This window comes from Hyperoodon ampullatus (assembly GCF_949752795.1).
Source record: "Hyperoodon ampullatus genome assembly, chromosome: 3".
NCBI lineage: Eukaryota > Metazoa > Chordata > Mammalia > Artiodactyla > Ziphiidae > Hyperoodon > Hyperoodon ampullatus.
The window spans coordinates 49,558,603-49,573,635 of record NC_136916.1 but is presented as its reverse complement, the minus strand read 5'-3'; the positions used below and the strand labels follow the sequence as shown (position 1 = coordinate 49,573,635).

General features: G+C 38.0%; 1 protein-coding gene across 5 annotated transcripts in view; it reads right to left on the bottom strand.

The window, feature by feature from the left end:
• The window catches only part of RNF111 (ring finger protein 111), a gene marked incomplete at its 5' end in the record, with an annotated part of 47,665 nt that overhangs the window by 13,931 nt on the left and 18,701 nt on the right, over positions 1-15,033 (bottom strand). For 4 of the 5 annotated variants that reach the window (XM_079700379.1, XM_079700380.1, XM_079700381.1 and 1 more), the window contains 3 exons: positions 2,196-2,457; positions 5,710-6,029; positions 14,056-14,250. In XM_079700379.1, coding sequence (XP_079556505.1) covers positions 2,196-2,457; positions 5,710-6,029; positions 14,056-14,250 — 777 coding nt within the window. The remainder of the gene's footprint in view (positions 1-2,195; positions 2,458-5,709; positions 6,030-14,055; positions 14,251-15,033) is intronic. The other variant, XM_079700383.1, reaches the window with a different exon arrangement.

Genomic DNA, 15,033 nt, shown 5'->3' with positions numbered 1-15,033 from the left:
CAACCTTACTGACGTATAATTAACAAATACAACAATATATTCAAAGTGTATAATACGATAATTTGACACATGTATACCACATGAAATGATTACCACAATCAGTTTAATTAACATATCCATCACCTCACATAGTTGCCAGTTTTTGTGTGTGATGAAAAATTCAGCCATCATTATAATACACTGTTTATCTAAATAAAACAATTACTAACCACTGTATAAAGATGACATATTCTGCCTTCCCACAGACCATTTCCCTTCTTCTCTATTTTACGTGTTCTTGCAAGTAAAAACAAACAAAAAAAGTTCTTGATCTTGCTTCTTAAAAGTTCAGCATGTCACTTTAACCCAGCAATCTCACTCCCAGGAAGTTACCCTACAGACAGACTAAAAAACTACAAACAATTTAAATGTCCATCAACAGAGGACTAATTTAATATACAATGGAAAATTATGAGGGTATTAAAAACAATGAGCTAGATTTTTATATGCTAATATGAAAAAAATCTAAGATGTATTGTTGAATTTAAAAAAAAACAAAAATGAAAAAGCAAGAGGCAAATACTATGTTTGATATAATCCCATTTTTTTTAAAAGGAGAGATATGTCATAATAAGAGATGTCATAATAACGTGTGGAGAAAGAAAATTTCCAAAAGGTTTTATAATAAACTATAAACAGTTGGTACCTCTGAGGTATTAGCATTAGTGGGAAGAAAGGAGAAGGGCTTTTAACTTCTCATTTTATATCATTCTGCAGTTTGAATTTCTTAGGGTGTACACCAGTTACTTTTATGATAAAAGTAAAACAAGTTTAAGTCTAAAACATTTTTTTATTAGGACATAAAAGATGAATGGATACAGTTATAAATTGCTTCAGTATATTATTTTTAAAGGGGAGGGGGAGAAAACCACACATTTTGAGTTCTCAATAAAAGATAATCAATTAAATATAAATATCAACAAGTATTACAGAATAGCCTGTACATCATACCAGTGTTCACACACAGAATTTGCCCACTGGTCAATGCTTTGCAAAAACTAACTCGTTTCAAAAGCTTTTTTCTACCTTATACTTTAAAGTTGCATTCTTTTTTTTTTTTTTTTTTGTGGTACGCGGGCCTCTCACTGTTGTGGCCTCTCCCGTTGCGGAGCACAGGCTCCGGACGCGCAGGCTCAGCAGCCATGGCTCACGGGCCCAGCCGCTCCGCGGCACATGGGATCCTCCCAGACCGGGGCACGAACCCGTATCCCCTGCATCGGCAGGCGGACTCTCAACCACTGCGCCACCAGGGAGGCCCTAAAGTTGCATTCTTGAAAAGTGATATATCACCAGATTTCATTGTACAAATTCTGGGTTGACTCCAGCTGTGCCTGCAGGACCCAGATTTTAAAAATTATAGGACTGGAAGAAGAGATCTAAGAAGATATATAACTGAAAATTATCCCTTGTATGTAATCAAAACAAAAGCAAATTTCCTTGCCAACTTTCTGGTTTACCCCTGGCATGAATTTTCAGTGTTTCTTTTAAATCAAAGTACTTAATAAGCTTCCATCTGATTATTAACCTATGATTTAACAGAGCAATAAATATATGTTACACAGCCTAAGGGTATTTCTCATTTCTTATGGTATCTCATAGATTTCAATTTCTTTAGACAAGCCATGTCTGATTCTATTTTAATTGCTTGCATCAAATGAGTACAGAAACCTTTCTGCAATTGGCAGAGCTTTCTGTCAAGGAATTTTCTCTTGTGCCTCAGTTAAGCTTCAGAATTATTAATCAAAGTTTACTTTCCTATGTGTAGAAATGATTACTAAACTTTCAAATTTCCTTTTACTCCTAAAGGATAAATCTAATTCCTTAAAATTTCCTTTTATAGGAATCTAAGGTGCCATTCAATGTACGAGTTCATAGATATTAATTAAAATGTAAATGTTAGTATGTCAAACAGACAAAATATACTTTTTATTATTTTCCCAGACCTTTTACAACAACATCTGCCCTTTTTGCCTTAGAAGACTGTTCTGGGTACGTGAGGTAAAGGGAGGATGAAATAGGGAAAATACACTCCACTCTTAGGCCAAGGAGGTACTAAACATTTATAAACTAGTATTACTGAAAGGTTATTTCATGAGGAGAGGACGATGCTTCATCTATGTGCCTCTAAGCCCTCTGCCTGTTAAATTCATACTTACAAGGAGGCGGCATGTAATGTCGGCAAGATGACAGCGAGGCTTGTGGAGGGGGCTGGGGCTGGGGCTGTGCAACCACGCTGGATCCGTAACCATCTACTGATAATGGCTGGCTCGGGGCAGCAGCAGCGGCAGCCTGGTGGCTAAAGATTGCAGCTCGGGAAGAGGAAACAGGACAGCAGGGGTCAAAGGCAGATGCTCCATGAAAACCACCACTTCCATGACTTCTGATACCACTGCTGCTCAGGTCTACTGGCAATGCCTGCTGTATAAAGAGGAACTATGTTTTATCTTTCTAAAATTTGGTCAAAACATTGTTTCATGTTATATTATGAAAGTACTCCTAATGCAATCTAGAAAAATAGAATCTATGAATTTAAAACTGGTAAAAATTTTGAGTGTGAAGACCTACTGAGCACCAAGAAGATACTGTGTGCATCTTGGACTGTAAAAATTGTAGTGCTTATACACTTAAAATCTATAATCAATTTTAAATAATCAAGCATGAGATCATGCTGTAAGATGAACAAAAGTTAATTAATATATTATTCTAAGATCTGTTTCTCTTCCATTATCTAGATTTTTAAGAGAGAAAGAAACTTTTAAATTATACTTCCATATCCTCCTTTACCCCAAAATTCTGACTGGTAATTTAGGACTCCTTTACAAAACATATAATCATACCACTGAAAACATTTAAGGCTCCAGGTAAAAATCTGTTCTGTTTTTAAACTGTACACAGCAAGCATTCAACTGAAACTCTAATAGTGCAAACATTATCCAAGATAACAAAGGGCCTAAGATTATTCAAGCTAAACCATTAGCTAGCTTTTCCTCATAACTTTTTTTGCTCAAAAAAAAGAAAGGTTACACCATGATTACTTTTATTAGGAATATAATTTTAGGGAAGGCCCATTTACCAAGTTGGAAAATCAAAGAGTCTAGATTCCATCTCTACTCAAAAGTAATTAAGTTTTTTCCCCTAAGCACTTTGAAAAGTGCTTAGTAAAACACTTTACCTTCTACTCTAGAGCAGATTACAAAAACAGAATTGCTTCTTTATATTCTTAAGTATTTTAAATACAAGTCTTTGCTTAGTGTTCAGTACAGCTGTAAGTTTTAAAATGTGATTAAAGAAAATAAAGATGTTATATATGGAATCACATGCAGGAATTGTTCAATACTGAAAGCTGAGGGGCTAGCGGTGAGGAAAGCTAGGGTAATGCATTTATTAGAGGCCCAGGTCACCCAGTCCAGTGAGGAACCATAGTGGTCTTTGTACTTTTTTAAAATTTATTTTATTTTATTATTATTAGTTTTTTAGAGACAGAGTTGTCTTTGTACTTTCAATGGCCTCCCAGCTCAGAGGATAACAGAAACATGAGAAACTCTGGATACTAAAAGGGAAGGAGGATGATGGTACAGGAGAAGCTGTAGGAAGGTGAAAAGAAAGAGCTACTTTCCTCTTCTATATTATGTGTCTATAATCAATTAAGTAAATGTCCCGGCTCTTTCTTTTGAGTTGGCAAATACAATATATGCTCCCAATTTGAATAAATAAAGTTTAAGAGTAATATTTTAAGATTGTGAATTATTACTTATGGTTCAAATCCTTTCCGTATTTTCCTATTTAGGCTAAAATTTGGCAAATGGACTGGAATATCAACATACTATGAAGGTGAGCAAATTTCCTATCCTCTTCTCCAGTCAGTGATTAAGAACACTCTCAGAGAGTGAGTTAAGTAGGGTGAAGGTCCTCCTAGAAGGAACCGAGGGTAAAGTTAAAAGTAGAGAATAAAAAGAAAAGGGGAAAAATCAACACAGAGAACCCTCTTCCTCACAATTCCAACAGTTTATTCAATTATTATTATAGAAGGAAAAGGGAGGGTAAGCAAAATGGCACAGAAATGGCAAATATTACTTTACACAGCTCATAAGTAGTGCACAGCACTAATTAAACTATTCTCTCAAAAGAGAAAGCTACATCAAAAGGAGTAGTAGAGTACAGAGTCAAGTGATTACTGCAACTCCTCTCGTCAAGCCTAATCCTCCCCAATCTTTCTCTGCCTATCTACAGTCTGACACTCAATCATAAGACATCCACACAATTATAAATCCTCAGATCAGTCTGCCTCTCCTCAACTTCCTGCTGTGTCCACACAGGTCTCAAACGGAGACTATACGAGGCTACCTCATGAGCATGTGGCTAATTTCAGAGTCCTACAAATAGCTACATCAATCACAAGCCGTTCATATTTCCAAAACCTCATTCTTTGTTTACCTTCGTACCCATTATAACCACTGAATGCCTGATCCTGCTGATTCTTCTCAAGTTTTGTGTACAGTCCAATACCTCTACTTAGATATAGGTGAGTAGGTTACATCTATATTTTACACAAAAGAGATTCTTCCTCTAATTAACTCACTCAGGTTCCTTCCTCATTCCCAAGAGGTAGAACAGGTCTAGACAATCCATAGATGTTAATACTTAGAACTGTTATCAGAACCAAAACATCATCTAAAATCTCTTTAATAATATTTCCTACTAAACCCTTTCAAATTTCCTTTTGGTATCAGCAGCTAGTTTTTTCTTCTTAAGGGAACACCCCACTTTCTTAATTACTTTTAATTTGTCAGAACCAGAAGAGATAACCAGCAAAAATTTAAAAGATGAAGCAAGTACTTTAGGAAAGGTCAGAGGGTACAGTAAAGCAGCTGCTCTGAATTTCTTTTTGACTTTTTTCTAGCACATTTTTTAGCACGTGTCACTTACAGTTTTAAATTACATGTTTTGCTTTTTAAAGTATGCACCACCAAGGTTTACGTCACAATTATACACAGAGACGACGGAGCAAAAGTTAAAATAGCACATAACACCTCACTTTATTTACTCCATGTGGTCACCAATATTAATTTAATATTATTTGACATATCAAGCACTCACTAATAATATCAACTAATTTACTTAATTAGCAAAAAATTTCTTATAATTTTTGCTGACATTTCAATTTCCCACAAACTAAAAACCTCATCTGCTCCCGAGAAACTATGTCACAGGTCTGCATCTGAGACGGCTGTTTATTTCTAGATGAGTGGAGATTATAAGGAGGCTCCAGAATAGGAGGTAGGGTAGAGGAGGAAAAAACTGGGAGAATTCCCAAATTTCTCATGAATTAGGTTGACACTGCAGTTTCAACACTTTGTTTGAAATAAAATCCCAAAGGTTTAGATCCACCTACATTTAACTAAAAACACCTAAAAACATTCCAGAATAAAAATTAGTATCACGTCCAATTTTCTACATCCCTGGCCCCCTCAATTAGTTGCAATAATTTACATGAGAAAATCCTAAATACTTAATTTAAAAAAATCACACATCATTAAACTAGGCCACTCTTGCAGGGGCAACAAGAATGACTTATTTAGCATATAAACTTTATCATTAGGTTTTTTTTTTTTTCTCCTGAAGGAACCACAATTTTAAAAAATCAAGATGAACTCATCAAATTCCACATACCTGGTCATGGTAGCTGGTACCAGAACTACTATTTGCTCCACAAGGTGCCTGTACTTGTGGAGGTCTTTCCACAGGGCAAGTAGGATCACCAAAGGAGGGAGACACTGGGACAGCTGGGTGGGGGGTATGATGGTGGTGGTGATGATGCTGAAAATGGTGGCCATGCTGCTGAAAGCAACTTGTGTGTGGATGTCCTAATGCATGGTGACTCTGAGACGACCCTCCACATGGCGAGTGCTGGGGACAGCAGGAAGGTAACCTTGGCATTGCAGGAGGGCCAGTTTCCGTTATAGCACTAGATGCAGTTCTCCTTGAGTCATCTTGAAACGAAAAAATACATAGAACCAAATGATCAAATATCACTGTGTAAAAGAAAGTGTATACTTCATATATGTGTATAAATGTGTATAAATAAGTAAATAATTAAGTGATTACTGAATTCAAATATCTGTAAATAATAATGTGATACAGTCACATTCTTAACACGCATATCCTGTAATTTCAGGCAGTGATCTTCACTGGGATTTTCAGGCAAGCTTTAGGAGGCTTATATTTACCATGATGTTTAAATATGGCAATAGATCACCTTTTCCTAGGTCATTATAAATTATTAGTTTTAAATTGTATTTTAAAAACTCTAAAATATCATGGGAGTCTTTCCATTATATGCAACAAAGCTAAGGTTCTCCTGAGCTCCATGAGCCTCTAATATTATAAATCATTCCTATATAATGAAGACTACTATGTACTTCTTAAAATCTTATCTTCTTAAGACATAACTACACGGGCTTCCCTGATGGCGCAGTGGTTGAGAATCTGACTGCCAATGCAGGGGACATGGGTTTGAGCCCTGGTCCAGGAAGATCCCACATGCCGCAGAGCAACTAAGCCCATGAGCCACAACTACTGAGCCTGTGCTCTAAAGCCCGTGAGCCACAACTACTGAGCCCACATGCCACAACTACTGAAGCCCGTGTGCCTAGAGCCCATGCTCCACAGCAAGAGAAGCCACCACAATGAGAAGCCCGCGCACCGCAACGAAGAGTAGCCCCCGCTCGCCGCAACTAGAGAAAGCCCACGCGCAGCAATGAAGACCCAACGCAGCCAAAAATAAATAAATAAATTTATTTTTTTAAAAAAGACATAACCACCCAACTCAGAGCATATCTGGCTAAGTCTCACTAACTTCCAATGTCTTTTCCCTTCCTCTGGTCTTTAAACTCAGACCCAACAGAACATAAGAAATAAGACTCTACTATGTCGAAAATTAAAGGTCTCTTATAATGATCTAGTGACTCAAGGTTGAACAGTGGGAAAAAACATGGAGTCAGATGGGCCTGAGTTCTAATCCTGAGCCTGTTTAATCTGGAGCAATGTGACCTTAAGAAAGTTATTTAACCTCTTTCTCACCTATTAAATGTAGCAATAATTGCCTTGCATGGCTGTTGTTAGAAAAGATACTAATCTTCTAGGTATGAAATATCTGAGTCCTGATTATGCTCTGTCACATGCCCAGAGTTATTGTGAAGGTATGTTCTTCATGCCAAAAGAACAGCAGCAAGTGTCCCCGGAAGGTTTATCCTAGTGTTTCAAACTCCTCTAAAAAAAAGCACCCTTTCCTCAAACTACATGTTATGTGGAAATCAGGTAAAACAGATAAAAATGGAGATCAATTTTTTTACCTAAAAATAAAAATTAGAAGAGTGGAAAACCCAAATCCCTGTCCTTCCCTTCCCCCACCCCCACGTGACTCATGAGGCATCTCCTCAGAATCCTTAGGATTCTGGAGTACCACTGTTGTAGACTTTTTTCTAGAGTAACCAATACCAGGGATACCCTGCTCCTATTTGGCTCACAGTACCTAGCTATTCTCTTCTGGGCCAATGTACCAAAATTAGGAATTTTCTGGTTCTTTAAAAATAATACAAAAATCCAACCAAAACTGGCTTAAACAATAAAGGGAATTTATAGACTCACATAAATGAATCTGGGTGGGGATGCTTCAGGCTCTGATTGATGGGTTTGACTGCAGTACACCTCCCTGTAATTCTCCTGGGTCTGCCCTCCCATACACGTCCTATCCTGCTTTTGCTGATTCTCTTCTGGGCAAAGTCTGTGATCTAAACCCTGTTAGGCAGTATCTCTATTCTAAATCTATGTATATTGGTTCCCACCACCCCAAGTTCCTACTCTGGCCTACTTGGGCTAATTTCCTGAACCCTTTTGTAAAGGTTCTTAACCTCAGAACTAGAATTCAGGAGTCTGTAAACCTGGATGGAAAAAAACTACAAATTCTTACTAATCTCTAATAGCCTCCTGGAATTAGTACTACCTTGTTATCATCAGTTGAGAGGTTAAATATTACAAATAATTTGTATCAAAAAACAATGAAAGTCAACAAGCTGTTCACTTTTAAAACATAAGTGACAGCAGATTCAAAGTCAGTTCTATAATTAAATCACTTTCATTCATTTGCATTCTAAATTTCTTTAGTAACCTGGACAGAGTCACAACTGGCATACCTGGAACTGACCATGATCAACAGCCTATCTTCGCTACGCTGAATCAAACATTAAGTAGCTATTTCCCAAAGGCTGTAAGATTTACAGCAATATCATTATTATAGGAACTTTACTTCCTACATTTTCAGCCCCCACGTCAAAGTGTTACACAAGTAAATGTCATTTATTGTGTGTTACTTCAGAAAAGAAAATCGAAAACCTTTGGGACACTAAATCCATTCAGTGGATGGACTAAATGACCTTCATGATTCCTTCCAACTATGACACATTAATTTTACAAACCGAGTTATTTGAGGATTATGTGTAACTCTAAGACTCAGGAGATGAGTCTGTAACCAGAGCAAGAGATCTAGGGACTGCTAGGGCCATGACTAAAGTAACAGATATGACACTTAACCTGTTTGGAAACAATTTGCCCTCTTGGTCTTCAATTATTTCACATACAAAACTCAGAGTGAGTGAAGAGGAAGCACAATGACTTTAATATCCTTAAGGCTGAACACGTATTTAAGGGGTTATATGATTAACAGTATGGCCCCTAAAAGAGGACTGACCTTATAGCTCTATTTCTTATGGTACAGTTTTGGCTTCCAATTAAATTAATATCTATTTTCCTACAGTCCAGAAGCTCTTTGTTGCTCAAACAAGGTAGCAATCCAAAGTAAAGACAACTGAATCTCCTCTTTTTCAAGAGTTACTGACCAAAGAAAATTGCCACAGAGTAGAGGTGAAATACAAAGACATCTGATTGAGTAAGTAAAACACTGCCTTTTTTATTAAAATTAGGCCGCTGAGTGGCCACTAAAAATAGATAATCGCAAATCTACACCAGAAGAATTAACTCCACAGTCCAGTGACACCAAGCTGGTTAAAATACTTTTATTGTAATTCTAGGAGGATTACTGAGATGTACTCATGCATTTATTCATTTTTTTGGCAAGTCTTATACATAATAATGACATGGTTAAGGATCTACAAAGGTACTGAAAAATGAAAGTCCTGGCCTTTAAAATAACTAATGGATATTGTCTGCCTTTGTTGTTTTATCTCTAGAAACTAGAAACATGCCTGCACAATGTAGGTGGTTCAATAAGCACTTGCTAAATTTAAGCTAACCTCACAAGGGAAAAGAGGCATGCCTGCATGGTTGCAGCTTAGTGCTGAAAAAGAGAAAGACTTGATCTTTGGTCCTCAAGGAGCTCATCATCAAGTACGGAGAAAATTTAGAACAGAAATCAACCAGTATTATAACAGAAGCACTAGGTTCTAGGTACAGTATAGCGCAACACTGCCCCCCAGGGAATATCTGGCAACACCTGGGAATACTTTTGGTGTCACAGCTGGAGGGGATGTAGTGCTACTGGTTATTTAGTAGGGAGAAGCCAAGAATGCTTCTATGGCTACGGGGGGCAGGGGGAAGGGGAGGATGAATTGGGAGATTGGGATTGACATATATATACGCTACTATGTATAAAATAGATAACTAATGAGAACCTACTGTACAGCACAGGGAATTCTACTCAATGCTCTGTGATGACCTAAATGGGAAGGAAATCCAAAAAAAGAGGGGATATATGTATACATATAGCTGATTCACTTTGCTGTACAGCAGAAACTAACACAACATTAAAGCAACTATACTCTAATAAAGATTAATTAAAAATATAATAATAATGCTGCTAATATCCTACAATGCACAGGACAAGCACCCCCCGCCACACACACACACAAGAACTGTCCAGCCCAAAGACAACAGTGCCAAGGTTGAGAAATCCTGGCATAAAGGAAGAGTACAGGATCCGAGTCAGACTTTGTAGGTTTGAATTCTTGCTCCACTATCATATAACCTTAGACAAGTTACTTTACCTGTAAAATGAAAAGAACAATAGAATCTGCCTCATAGCTTATTACAAAAATCAGAGTTAATATAAGTAAATTATTGACCAATATTATGAGTTCAACAGATGTTAGCTATGTTAGCTATTATTATCCACTACAATTGTTAGCTCTGTTTATGTTGTGTTCCCGGTGTCTAGAACAGTGCCTGATACATAGTATGCAATCAATAAATACTTGCTGAATAAATGAATATATAAGATATCATATATGCATAAAGCTAAGAACATTGAGAAGTCAGACAGATGATAAGCTGATTGGGGCGTGTTGAGTTCGAGGTGACTGCAGAATGGTCCAGAGGAGAGGCGGTTGGATATGAAAGTTTAAAACAAGGAGAGTGTTCTGGAAGCACAATACGATGAGTCATCGGCATACTGGTGGTATGTGAAAACACCTACAGTTATGAGATGGACGAGTGAAAGAAGGGATGAAAATAGAGTCCTGGGAGAAAATAAGATGAGAAGAAAATTACTGCCAGATTTTTAAACATCATGTTTGTTTGTTCTGAAAGGAGTCAGAGTTAAAGTTAAATGAAGGAGTTTAAGGTGAAGAAGATCCACTTAGGTATACATAGACTTAACACAAATGTACATATGTGTGTACGAAGGGGATGGAACCAACAAAGATGCTGAAGACACAGGGAAGATAACTGATAAAGCAAGGTCAAGGACACAAGAAAGGACAGGAGGTGGAGCATAGATAAAGAGACTGGAAACTATAAGAAGGAGTTAAGAGACCAGGAGTTAGGAGATATGGATAGGTATAAATACACAAAAGTTTTTATTAAAGGGGCTGGAAGTTACAAGTATTCATGCTTGAGAACCTTCATTTATTTTTTTTTATCCCCCCTACCTCCGGAAATGAGAGTCTTAAGAAGAATAAGAGAATTTTGGAATAGACACTGAGGGGCAGGAAAGGGAACCGATTGGGATTTATCACACTATGACAACTTATTACCAAAAGCCCAAGATTAGATACCATAAATTCATGAGGCATCAATCTGCATGGTTCTATGATTTTTACCAGTCCCATTTGGGAACCTGGATAAGAGAGAAGCTACATGGCTCAAGTGATTCAAGGTTGGAAATATACAAGAAGGTGCAAAGTAATGACAGGATGTGAAGAAAACAGGTGAATGACCTTCTACAGTCTTGGAAGGAAATAAAGCCAGCAGAATTGAACGCCCCTAATGTAATCTGAATGTCTGTATGTGCTTCTATCAGATTCATACAGAGGAACAGTTTGGCCTGGAACAAGGTTCTCCTAGTCTAGAGAAATACAACATGAGCAAGTCTATCCCAAGGGTGGCCATTAAAAGATAGAGTAATATCATGAGAAGGCCATTCAGGCAATGAAGTTACTACCTAATAGATTAAATGTGAATCCTAACTAAACAAGGGTGTTAAAAAATAAGTACGTAGATAAAAGCTTTGAGACTGTCTTGAAATAAAGTTGGGACTGTTTGGGCTTCCCTGGTGGCGCAGCGGTTGAGAGTCCGCCTGCCGATGAAGGGGACTCGGGTTCGTGCCCCGGTCCGGGAAGATCCCACATGCCGCAGAGCGGCTGGGCCCGTGAGCCATGGCCGCTGAGCCTGCGCATCCGGAGCCTGCGCATCCGGAGCCTGTGCTCTGCAACGGGAGAGGCCACAACAGTGAGAGGCCCGTGTACCGCAAAAAAACAAAACAAAACAAAAAAACTTGGGACTGTTTCACATAACATCTAGAGCATAGGGTACATAAAGCTACCAGGAAAGACAGTGCACTCAATAAACAAAATAAAAGCCCGTTTCACTTCTGCCTACATTTTTTTTTCAAAGACAGCCCTGAGAAATCTCCTTGTTTCCTCAAGCTTTGACTCAAGTTTCCAGGGAACAGAGATCTAAACCAGACACAAGCAGTTTTCCAATCTGCTCGAGGTAAGTTACAGGGATATTATAAGAATTAAATATATTATTAAAAGCCAATGGGCTTCCCTGGAGGCGCAGTGGTTGAGAGTCTGCCTGCCAATGCAGGGGACACGGGTTCGTGCCCTGGTCCGGGAAGATCCCACATGCCGCGGAGCAGCTAGGCCCGTGAGCCAGGGCCGCTGAGCCTGCGCATCCGGAGCCTGTGCTCCGCAACGGGAGAGGCCACAACAGTGAGAGGCCCGCATACCGAAAAAAAAAAAAAAAAAGCCAAAAAAAAGATAGAAAATATATGGTGGTTTCGTTATTAATGGTGATTATTATTATTATTGGTGATATAGTCAATCTACATGCTATAGGGTCTATGATGTCTCTGTTACTAAACAGCAAGTTCCTATCTCTGTGCCGTCATTCAAGAGCGAAAAGACTACTTTAAGACCCAGTTAATCTGAGATAAGAGTTAAAACTATAAAACTCTTAAAAGAAAACAGAGGAGTAAATCTTTGAGACCTCTGGTTAGGCAATGGTTTCTTAGATATGACACCAAAAGAATAAACAACAACACAAAATATTGGGAAAATGACATCATCAAACTTTTTAAAACTCCCAATCCTATTTTCAATTCTTTTGGATATGAATCTAGGAGTGGACTTGTGGGTCATATGCTGCTAACTCTATGTTTCACTTTTTGAGGAACTGTCAAAGTGTTTTCTACAGTGGCTGCACCATTTTACATTCCCACCAGATATTAATAAAGGTTCCAGGGGCTTCCCTGGTGGCTCAGCGGTTAAGAATCCACCTGCCAATGCGGGGGACATGGGTTTGAGCCCTGGTCCAGGAAGATCCCACATGCTGTGGAGCAAATGAGCCCGTGCACCACAACTACTGAGCCTGCGCTCTAGAGACCGCAAGCCACAACTACTGAGCCCACGTGCCACAACTACTGAAGCCCGTGCACCTACAGCCCATGCTCTGCAATGAGAGAAGCTACCACACTGAGAAGCCCATGCACCGCAACGAAGAGTAGCCCCTGCTTGCCACAACCAGAGAAAGCCCGCCTGCAGCAATGAAGACTCAACGCAGCCAAAAATAAATAAAATAAAATAAATTTATGAAAAGAAAAATAAAGGTTCCAATTTATCTATATCCTTGTTAACCCTGCTTATTTTCTGATTTCCTGTTCTTTGTTTTGTTTGATTATAGATATCCTGGTGGGAGTAAAGTGGAATTTCATTCTGTTTTTTTTTTTTTTTTTTGCGGTACGCGGGCCTCTCACTGTTGTGGCCTCTCCCGTTGCGGGGCACAGACTCCAGACGCGCAGGCTCAGCGGCCATGGCTCACGGGCCCAGCCGCCATGTGGGATCCTTCCGGACCGGGGTACAAACCCGAGTCCCCTGCATCGGCAGGCGGACTCTCAACCACTGCGCCACCAGGGAAGCCCCCTCATTCTGGTTTTGATTTGCTTTTCCGTAATAACTAATAATGTTTTCATGTGCTTCTTGGTCATTTGTACAAATGACCTTCTTCTTTGGAAAAATGCCTATGTAAATTCTTAGCCCATTTTAACACTGGGTTGCTTTTCTTTTTATTGTTCAGTTGTACAAGTTCTTCATATATTCTGGATACTAGACCCTTATCAAATATATGATTTTTAAATATTTTTCTCCCATTCTGTAGGCTATCTTTTCACTTTCTTATAATTTCCTTTGATGTACAAAAATTTTAAATTTGATGAAGTCCTGTTTATCTACATTTTTCTTTTGTTGCTTGTATTTTTGGTGTCAGCCATTCAATTCTCCCCCATCTCTTTCAGTTGAGCTATAATACTTTAGTAACATATAGCACACAGACTCAAATATGAAGTCATAGTCTAATTCTAATAGAGACCACTCTGTTCACATATGATGCTTATTCTAAGAATACACTCTTGCTAACACAGCTAAAATCTTAGAAACAACAATCCTTTTTCAAACAAAGAGTCCCCTCCTCGCTCTTCTTTTTTTTTCTTTTTCTTTTTTTACATACCTCCTGTAGAAGTACCACTCATACTATTGCTTGCAAGCATAGGTGAAGTCTCTGACACTGCGGAGGGTTGGCTACTAGTGACAGCTGAAGCAGTATCAGAGGGCTGCTCAGAGGTAGATGGATCTGAATTGTTAATGGAAGCGCTTGTAGTTTGTGATTCCATTCTCGTGGAAGTGGTTGGTACTACAGTAGGTTCTACAATATACAAAATGTTTATTTAGCATTTCAAAACAAATTAGGCAATGGGTTGTATTTTAATAAAAGCTAACATTTTTATGATAATTATTAAAACAAAATATGAACCCTCTAATAAGTACAATATACAGTAAAAAAAAAAAAGTTTTCATAAAGTTAAACTGCAACATTAAAATGGCATGTTACTGCATTTTTAAAAACCCAGCACATATATGTATATTCCAATAATTCAAAGGACTAACATAGTTTTTTTGGGTAATGACCATGTAAGTTTTCTGATCACAAAGAAAAGAGGCAAAGTAAAAGTCCCTCTGCTATGTCCATACACATTGTCACAGGCTGTTAGAACAGTATACAAATTGTACTTTCTCTGGTTACATCATGGATTCTAGAGTCACACAGCTTGGATAGCAATTCTGATTTCATCACTGACAGTATGATCTAGGATAAATTACTTAACCACTCTCTATTTCCCCACCTGTAGAACTAGGAAAGTACAGAATTTTCTTCATAGAACTGTTGTTAGGATGAACAGAGATCACACATATAAAGCACTTTATATGATGCTTTACAAGCAGTAGTCACTCAATAAACATTAGCTATGATTTTTAATAACCATTTTAATTTCTTCCTTACATGCCTTTTTGTATGTTTTTCCCCCAAATTTTTTTTGCCAATATTAATATTCATCAGTGCTTTCTAATAAAAATTAAAGTTTTTATAGTAGAAATTAAAAGAAATTTCAGGCAGACCTTAACTTATGAATGAGTTATACTTTAGACC